Source organism: Abrus precatorius, unplaced genomic scaffold (assembly GCF_003935025.1).
Source record: "Abrus precatorius isolate BTA unplaced genomic scaffold, Abrus_2018 Scaffold7, whole genome shotgun sequence".
In the NCBI taxonomy this organism is placed as follows: Eukaryota; Viridiplantae; Streptophyta; class Magnoliopsida; order Fabales; family Fabaceae; genus Abrus; species Abrus precatorius.
This window is the reverse complement of record NW_020874417.1, coordinates 8,517,936-8,528,733: the sequence shown is the minus strand read 5'-3', so window position 1 is coordinate 8,528,733 and position 10,798 is coordinate 8,517,936. Positions and strand designations below refer to the sequence as shown.

The following is a 10,798-nucleotide window of genomic DNA, read 5'->3' as shown; positions in this document are numbered from 1 at the left end:
TTACCATGGAGTGTGCCACCTGATGTGTCCTTCATTCAAACTAGCTAGGTGATTAGCCCACTCTTGACCATTTTTTTGCCCAATTTGAAACCTCAGCAAATCAGCGATCAGACACTTGATCTCACTTGGCCTTTTAAAGACATGAGCTGTGAGCCATATATAAAGCATAGGTAGACAACATATAATCTTCTTTCCTTTCCTTTCATCGCAGAAACTCAGTGTACAATAAACATCAGCTAGTATTGCAGAAACAGGATTTTCAGATCGATTTTTGCATGCAAGAAACACATCTATCGCTGCTAAATCCACAAAGTTGTCATGCCTTGGGAAGAGGACAATGCCATAAATGGTGAGTGCTAGGACATCCATGAAAGTTTCCCAATGTTCTTTTTCTACCAAATTATGCATGTGTCGTTCAAGAAAATCTCTTGTGAATCCCCTATTCTGATGTCTTTCTTGATAAGCTTGTTGCAACTCTGCTGGATGGATCCTTAAGACATTGGCAATAGTTGGTAGAGATGCATGATGTTCCATAGGGCGATATGGCTGTTGACCCTCCAAAGGCAAGTCTAGAATTTGCTCAAATTCCTCTAAGGTCGGAGCTAACTGAAAATCCTGAAAAGTGAAGCACCTCAATGGGGAATCATAATACTGGGCTAAAGCTGTTATGGCATCTTCTTGCACATTCACTTCCATCAATCTCAAAATATTTCCATATCTCCTCACTAAAGTGAGTTGTTGGACTGTCTTCAGCTTCTTTCCTAACCCTCTTAGACTAGCCGTGTCAGCCATTTTAACTCTCAGATGCAATTTCCTCCTCAGCTCAACTGATCTCACATCACTGCTACTTGATCCCACATTAATTTCCATTTTCTTGAATACTCGAACAATTTTGTGATTCTCAACCTATGAATAAAAAGAAAATGATGAGAAATTATTTCAAATTTTGTATTTGTTTCATTAACATAGGATCCTAGTAGCCATAAGGATTAATATTGATTCTAAACAGATAAATGTCCATATAAGAATCAACATTAATCCTAAATGAATCAATAATCTACTAGGATTTTTATTAATGAAACAAATATGTGATGACTATGATAATGCGAAAACAATATGAATCACCACCCTTTTTAAGTTTTTTTTCCAGTTTTTTCTCTTGATAAATCTAAATTGATACTTATAAGGGTAATGCTTCACATGACAATGCAATTATGTAAGAAATTATGCAAATTGTCATCCTTAACCTTATTTCAAAACTGATTTTAAATTTATTACAAGCGTCGCAAGGATGGCAATAAGCATGATATTCAAATAAATGATATGCAATGATAAATGAAATGATGATGATGTAAGAAAAAATTAATTAAGAGAATCATGTGAATTACTAGTCCTTATATTATTCCAAAAAAAAATCTTCTCCTTTTTTATTTAAAAACTTTAAGGCATTAATAATTCACATAATTTCTAAAAGAATAAATAAGGAAAGAATACCCCCTTTTGTGTCCTATTTCAGGTCACCTAAAGGGTCTAACTTAAAGATCTACAACTTTCTTTTACGTGTAAAAACTCACAAAAGGTGGCTTGTAATCCTAAAAGGTCACTAAAGCTAAGATCCAATCCTTGATGTTGACCACAACAGTAGGGAGTCTACTAGATGCGGGACATCAAGAAAAGGTCAAACTCTAGTTAGGGTTTTCACGATAGCCAAATAGGACATGCATCCAAAATGACACCGCTACATAACCCCTCTAATCCTAAGCATAATCAGACCCGGGTATAGGGCCCCGCTCAAAGTGTGTGATAAATGTGTAAGTGGTAGTGTGTGAGGGAGCATACAAACCTTATCAACTCAACAAAAATAAAAAGCTGCAAAAATTAAACAACACAAGAATATACAAATTATCAATAGTCATCTACCCTAGGATTAATAACAATATCAATATGAGCATACAATGAGATTACGCAATTCATACACGAAATACATGCACGAATAAAAGAAACACTACAATTGACTCAAATAAATAAAAAAGAAAGGGATTAAACAAATAGAAACAAAATAAGACAAATTCGCACGATCAATTATCAAAGGCTTGACTCTCTAAAAGATTTTCCCAGTGGAGTCGCCATATGTCGCAACCGGGCAATCGCAACGGTACAACGAATGACAAACTTGTTCCAAAATATCAGAGGAGTCGCCACCAAAGTTTATTTTTAAGAAAAACCTTGGAAAAACTTAAATATAATACGATCTTTGAAACCAAAAAATGAGTTTGGGAGTCATTTACGTGTAGGGAAGGTATTAGCACCCTACAACGTCCGTTTAAAAAACGGTTACCTAAAATTAATTGTACAAAATTATTCTAATTTTGAAAAATATTTATTTAACCCCTAAACATTAATTATTTTATTTTAGAAGAAGAAATATTATTTATTGAAATATTATTCGGGTTATTTTAAAAAATATTTTGACTTGACGGGTACGGTTCCCGCTTCTACGTATCCCCAGATGCAATGGGGAACTCAAAGCCACGTAGTTCTATCTAAAAATTATGAAATTAGTTGATTATAATTAAGTTTAGTAAAAGAAAAATTTATTTTAGAATTAAAATCATTTTTCGTAAAAATTATGATGTTTAGGATACAAGATAATGCAGTTATACATGTACCCTACGAGAAAACAATACAGAAAGTGAAGGAAGATCACACAACTATACTGCAAATCATTAAGAAATATTTTATTCGTAAATGGAGTATTTGAATTTTAATTTTGATTATGATTAATATTGAAAGAAATTTAAGATAGCGTAAGCTATACATAAACTTCTTATAATTTATTAGACTATCGAAGGCAATGTAAATTACACATCGATATTATAAAAATTTATAAAATGAATAAATTATAGTAATTTAATTTATCAAAATTTGAAACATGACTTAAGAAAATAAAAAAAAAATAATTTTATTTGAATTGACTAAAGAAGATACTCATTTAATAAAAAAACATTAAAAATTTTATTTGATAGATTTATATTATATAAAACCTAAGGTAACGTTGGTACACATAGATTTTGACAATTTATAACGCATAAAGGTAGAGTCGCTACACATTAGCATTATAAATTATTTCTTAATAAAATAATCTAGATTTAAATTAGTTGATTGATTTGTAAATTAGTATTTAGAAGAGAAATACATCTTGCATTATTATTAAAGTGATTAACTAATTAATTAATGACAATATGTGATAAGTTAATATTGCATAAAGTCTTGGTAACGTAGGTACACATAGACTTTATCAATTTATAATACATGACGATAGAGAAGCTATACGTTAGTATTATAAATTGATACAATTATATTATTATTTATTAATTAATTATAAAAAAATAAGTAATTTAGTATTCACAATATAAAATAAAATAATCATAAATATAAAATTAAATCGCATTAATATGATACAAATATACAATAAATAAAATAAAAGATAACAATCCTAAAAAATAAGATATAAATAATGAAATATAAAAAAGGAAATAATTTAAAAAAAATCAACTCAGATATGATATTGTAAAGTAAACGGTATCAAGAGATTTTAAATAAATAAAATAAAATAAAATAATTTAAACAAAGTTAACATAAAAAAAATAAAAAAAATAATAAAAACTCATTCATTAAATAAATTAATAATTATCATAATAACAAATAATAATGATGATGAATAAATAAATAAAACTAAAACAATAAATTATATGTTGAACTAAATAATGATAAAAATAAAATAAATAAAAAAATTTCGGACAAAAAAATAATAAAAAAATTAAAAAAGGATAAAATGGTCTCAAATTTTAAATTTTCAGATTTGAGAGGGAAGGACTTTAGGGTTAGGGGTGTGCTTTTCTCCAAGAAAAACAAAAAAAGGTTATGAAAGGGTGGAGGTGAGGTTAATGGAGGCCATGGTTTTGAGTGGTGAAGGTTATTCAGAGCAAAAGGAAGAGGAATGAGACAAGGTAGGGAAAGAGTTTTTTTATGGTGAGTTTTGTATTTGTGGATGATGATAGATGGAGGAATGGGTGGAGAGGTGGTGAGACATGGATATTTGAAATGGTGGTTTAAAATATATTTTTTTCATTTGAGATTGATTTGATATAGGAAATGTTTATTCAAAATATAAATATGTATGAAGAAGAAAAATGTGTAAAATGTATGATGAAGCTTACTTGATGTTCTTGAAAATTTTTGCTTGCCTCTTGTTCTTCCTCCTTTCCACTAACCTTTCTTTCTCTCTATTTTCTCTTTTTCTCTCCCCGTTTTAGAATGCCTCCTCTCAAAAAACATTTTAGCCTCCTTTGATGTCTCCCCCTGCTCCATGGTCTTTTTTTCCTTTTATTGTTAGGGTTTTCACCAAAAGGCCCAAAATTCTAAATTTTTCCTTTTTTATGTATAAAGTAACATTGGTTCAAGAATTTAATTATTTGTCATATTCTATTTTTCTTTTAAAAATTAATTCTGAAATTTTCCTATTTTATTAAGACAAATTTTTATTTTTGTTTTTGTTTTTTTGTTTTTTTTTTTAAACCTTTTGATTCCATTCTTCTTTTGTAATATTAAAATTCAGATTTTTTATTTTTTTATTTTTTCATTTTTATTTAAAAAAAAAATTTAAATCAAAATTTTAGTGTTCACATCCTTCCTTTCCTTCATAATTATATAATTGTTGTCTATAGATAGCTAGTGGTTACTGTTAATACACTCCCTCAAACGAGGCAGAGGTTAAAGGCAGAGTTTGGTTCAAAAGTGCATAAGAGTATTCTTAGACACAGGCTTAGTATACAAATCAGCAACTTGATCATTGGTGGGAATCTGGTGAGTGACAAGATGGCTAAGAGCAACTCGTTCACGAACAAAGAGATAATCTAGTTCAATGTGTTTGTTGCGAGCCTGAAACACAGGGTTAATGGTCATGTGGAGAGTACTAATGTTGTCACAATATAACAATAGAGGGGAGACAAGTGGAATGCGAAGTTCTTTCAAGAGAAAAGTTAGCCACGTGAGTTCAGTTGCAGTGTTTGCCATTGCCCCATATTCAGCTTCAGTGCTAGAGCGAGAAATTATTGGTTGTTTCTTAGGCGCACTATGAGATAGGATTTCTACCAACGAAGATACAATAGCTGGTGGTAGAGTGTCGAGTGATGGGACAACCAACCCAATCTGCATAAAAAAAGCGAAAAGATCAAGTGTAGTCTTTGAAGTAAAATGAAAGCCTACATCAATAGTGCCTTTGACATATTGTAAGATTCAATGAACTATTTTTAAATGGATGATAGTAGGAAATGTATAAATTGAGATACGTAATTAACACTATATATAAGATCAGGATGAGTAAGAGTAAGCTATTATAAAGAATGTTATTAGACATCGTCTTGGTCATAGCTTCAAGTGGTGTGTTCATTGGCTTGAATCAACCAACTTAGTTCGTTCAAGGATAGTAAGGGCATAGTGTGACTGAGAAAGATGGAGGCCATCAAGTGTTGAAAGTCTTTCAATTCCAAGGAAGTGATGAAAAGGTCTTAAGTCCTTCATGGCAAATTCAAAGTGCAAAAGTTGAAGGAAGTCAAAAACTAAAGTGACAGTGGATCCTGCAAGGAGTATATCATCTATATAAAGGAGGAGAATTAGTGAGTTAATATTAGAGTACCAAATAAATAAAGATGGGTCAGTCATACTACAAAAGAAACCATATTTAAGAAGGAAAGAACTAAAGTGATCAAACTAGGCGCGAGGTGCTTGTTTAAGACCAAAAAAAGCTTTTTGGAGTTTGCAAACATGGTTTCGGAATTGAGGGTCAGCCATGCTAGGAGTTTTCTTCATGTATATGTTTTCATAAAGCAACCTATCCAAAAAGGCATTTTTTACGTCGAGTTGTTGGATGGACCATTTTTTAACAAAAGCTATAGTTATATTTAGTTGGATGGTATTTGGCTTGATTACAGGAGAAAATGTTTTAGTGTAGTCCACGCCATTGATTTGGTGATATCCTTTTGCAACAAGGCGAGCTTTGAGACAATCTAAGGACCCATCAGGTTTGAGTTTGGATTTAAAAACCCATTTAGAGCAAATCACATGCAAGTTTGGAGTATGAGGAACAAGTTCCAAGTTTGATTTTCATGTAAGGCCTCAAGTTCTTCACACATGGCAGCCTTCCATCCAAGATCTGCTAATATATAGCGAATATTATGTGGAGGGCATGGAATTTCTACATTTGATATGGTGATCAAGGCATATTTAGGATTAGGTTTTCTAATTCTGCTTTGTGAGCGAGTAACCATGGACTGAGGAGGGACAACTTGTGGTAGTTTGGTTTGGATAGAAGGGATAGACTCAAGTTCCTATGCTACAGTAGGAGATTCAAGTGCAATCGTTGGTTCAGTTGAGGAACATGATGACTCAAGTTGCGCAGGTTTAGGTTATGAGACTTGTTCAACAAAAGCAACAATAGGTTGTAATGTAAGAGATCGTACAGAAGGTGTTGGTAAAGGACTTGAGCATGGTGGAATGGAAGAGGGAGTTATTGCTATCAAATCTACACAAGAGTTAAAGTTAATATAAAGTAGGCAAGAGTCAAATATGTTAACTACATGTGGTGCAGGAGAGAAAATTGTATTATGACAATTATTTTTACAGGAAAAAATGACTCATCAAAAACAACATGTTGTGAGATAAAAAATTTCGTACTGGAAGGATGAAAACATTTATATCCTTTATGTATATCACTATACCCAACAAAGACACACAATAATTTTTAGAGAAAATTTGTTACGTCGTGTGTCCCATGTGTAAGGAAAGCATTTAGAATAAAAGACTTGTAGTGAAGAATAGTTAGGGTGTGTATAATGTAAGATAAGATAAGGAGTTTCAAAATTAAGAGAAGAAGACGACAGTCTATTAATAAGATAAATAACTATAATAAAAGCTTCAACCCATAGAAATAAAGGTGCTCCACTGTGAAACAGCATAGTCATGCCTAATTCTTATATTATTTTGTGTCCCTTTTTAACCACACCTGTTTGTTCGGGGGTATATGAATAGGATATTTGATGAATAGTACCTGTTAAATGAAAATGAGTTAAAAGTTTGGAGTTGATGAATTCACCTCCTCCGTCAGAATGAAAAATCTTAATTTCTTTGTTAAATTATTTTTTAACATATTGTTCCGAAGATAGATAAGCATGAACAAAATTAGATTTATGTTGTAAAGGAATGATCCATGTATACTTAGAAAAATTATCAACCAAACATGCATAATATTTGAATTTATTAATATTAGAATAAGGACAAGCCCCCACAAGTCATAATGTATTTTTCCAAAGATTCTAGAATTAGAATGCTCAGAAGAAGAAAAAGGCAATTTATTAAGTTTTCCTAATTGACAACTATCATAAAGATGTTCAGATTTCAAAGGTCCAACTAAATCAATTAATCTTTTTATTCTTTAATAATTGTAAAGCTATAGTTTGAGGATGTTCTAGTCATTGATGCCAAATATTTGCTGATCCTAACTTGAAACAATGAAAGAAAAACAATTTAGAAAAAGAAGAGAGAAATATAAGTCACTGTTGCGCCTCCCTATGAATATAGATTTCTGTGTTTCTCGTTCTTTAAAACAAAAATTAACATTAAAAAACTCACAAGTAACAGGAAATTGTTTTGTTAGTTGGCTTACAGAAAGCAAATTTTTGTTAAATCAGGGACAAGTAAAACATCATGAAGTGGTAGAGTAATATTTTTTTGCTTGATAAATGAGTCTCCAATACCATGAATTAGGAGAGAAGAACCATCACCAATGAGCACAAGTGATGAACGAAAGATTTGTCACGAATCCTCATCAAAATATAAACAGAAATTATTGTAATACTAGGGTGCTAACCTAGATCGTCTCCCCTGAATCATTGAATGAATAACCAAATATCAAACATGTAGTGTACAATGTATTTAGAAAGTATGTAAAAAAGAGGGGTTTTGTGATTTCAAGTTCAATCTACTTAAGCAAAAAATTAAATTGCAAAGTTCAATTAATAAAATGTAACAACCCCTAGTTCATTCATGTAGACTCTATCCCTATTTCTCTCAAGATTTAATACTCTTCCTCCTCTCCCAAATTAAATTAATTTAACAAGCAAAAATTAACCTTATGTTTTCATACGAATTAAGCAATTACATTGACTCCAATCTCTTATCCCAAGATTAGGCAATCTTAGAAATAAACCTAGAATTAAGCAATTCAAGTTTAGAATCTCATTAAAATGAATTAGGGTTAATTAAGTAATGTCCCCTTCATTCAACTATTAATTCAATTCAAGAGATTAGGAAGAAGAAATTCATGAAAGAAAAGGAATTATATTAATATTCAAAACCTAGGAATTCAAGAATCCATATGAACTCACTAGAGATTACAAGAAAATTACCCCTCCATAAGGATGAGTCTCACAATTACAAAATGAAACTGAAGAGAAATCAATAACATTAATGCAAAAATCAAAGAGAAGTAAGGAGAAAATGAAAATCAAACCCTAGGTTGCACCCCTTAACTGTCACCCAAGGCCACCCTAGGCTCTCCCGAAAGTATCCTAAAACCCTAAAAAAATCTAAAGGAAAAGGTTCTGCAAAAGTTTCCCTACCCTAAATGGTAAGAATCTATTTATAGTGAAGTGGTCGTCGTCCATAGTAGCTATTATAGTTTCATAGTAGCTACGCCCAATGCTCCTTGCTGTTGACCCTCTCTGGAGTGTTCACTTTGGGTTCATAGTAGCTACGTGCAAGACTGGGTGACTTTGGCCTTCTCTGGAGTGTTCACTTTGGTCTGCCCTGTAGTGTCTACTATGGAATCACAGTAATCACTTTGGTCTAGCTGTAGTGTCCACTATAGAATCCAAAGTGGCCACTTTCAACTCAAACTTTCTCAAAGGCTAGAAATTCATGAAATAAGCCTAGAAATTCCTACACAATTATTCAAATAATCAAAATTACAAATTATATCTATGTAATTCAATGTAAATTAACCAAAAATTAAGAAACTTGTGATATTTGACCAAAATGATGTTTTTATGTCATTTCGATACAACTCTCGTTCTGCAAGATTCATATGACGTTGTCTAGGTGATGGAGGACGTCTTTGCTGAGTGCTTAAGGTGGGTTGGTTTTTATTTTGGTTACTAGGTTTTTGACCTTGAAACCCTCACCCTATTGATGTAAAGACTTAAGGATTCCCACGTTGGTGAGAAGAAGATTTATGAGATTGTTGTTGTTGACTATAGAAGGTCAATTGAGGAGTGTAAGAGTTTTGTATATTGGAATGTCTAGAAAACCAATTGCATCATTGATCATGGCTTTGGAGTTGTGAGATTAATTGAGTATGATTGTCTTGGAGGTTTTAGCATAGTTGTTATGGATGTTTCAAATTCTGGTCCAAGGATTGTGAGAAGATAAAATATTTTTTCTTTGTCTGGGATAGGTTTCCCAATTGCAGCAAGGTTATCACATAGACCTTTGAAAATGTAAATATGTTTACCAATACTTTGTTCCTCTTCCTTGCAGAGGTACGTGATCTGTTGCCACAATGTGAACTCACGTTCTTGTGAGTCGTCAGCATATACATTTTTTAATGCAACCCATATGGCATTGGCAGTGTCTAAGCCAACAACGAGTCCAAGTGCTCCCTCAAAGAGTGTTTCAATTATCCACCCTCAAAGGAGACAATCTGCCTTGTGACTAGTAATGAATTCATTAGTTAATTTTGAGACAAAATTTTCTAAATTTGTTCTATCATTATAATTTAGTGTGGTGGATCATCATTTGTTAGATGACCAACTAAGTCTTGACTTTCTGCTAAGGCTAAGGCTTGTTCACGCCACAGTGGGTAGTTTGTAGGAATAAGTCTAAGAGTGATGAAATTGCCAACATTGAGTGATAAGGATGTCATGTTGCAAGGTGTTCACAAAGGCTTTTGATACCAAGAAGAAAACCAAGGGATAAATGATATATATTTTTATTATAATGTGAACACACTTTTGTACAAGAGAGGTAGATGGAATATATATTAGAATGGACAATAATTATGCATAATTGCACATAAATAGATTCTAAATATAGACTTAATTTTCTTATTATGTAAAGCTATAATTTAGTTAATTTGCTGGATTGATTTGAAGTATTTTTGTCACTTTAATTCTCTAATGGTTCTCCATTGTTGGTGGCACAATTATAGGAATTTTTTTTGCACCAGCTCTTTCCTTCCTTTCCTTCATAATTATCATAATTGTTGTCTATGGATAGCTAGTGGTTACTCTTAATACTTACTAGAAGAAAATAAACTAGTAGGATGTAGATAGGTATTTACTGTGAAAAACAAGCTAGATGAAACTATTAATCAATATAGAGTAAGGTTAGCTGCTCGTGGTTTCACTCAAACATATGGTGTTGACTACCATGAAACTTTTGCACTTGTTGTGATATTTAATACTATTTGAGTTCTCTTATCTCTTACTACAAATTTTGATTGGCCATTACAATAGTGTAATGTTAAAAACGCCTTCTTGCATGACAATCTCTCTAAAGAAATCTATATGAGCATACCACTTGATTACAACTTCTCTATGATACTAGTTTGGTGTGTAAGCTAAAAAAGACATTGCTGAAACAATCGCCAAGAACATGGTTCATAATATTTTGATTGGCTAAGAAAAATTACGGTTATACTTAAAGCAATGCATACCATACTTTGTTTTTAAAACAAAAAAAT

The 10,798-nt window shown here is 31.8% G+C and overlaps 1 protein-coding gene across 1 annotated transcript; it reads right to left on the bottom strand.

Moving 5' to 3' along the window:
- LOC113871419 lies at positions 1-870 on the bottom strand. Its single transcript, XM_027508517.1, has one exon. The coding sequence runs from the start codon at positions 868-870 to the stop codon at positions 1-3; it is 870 nt and encodes a 289-aa protein (XP_027364318.1).
- Between the last annotated feature and the right edge of the window lie 9,928 nt (positions 871-10,798).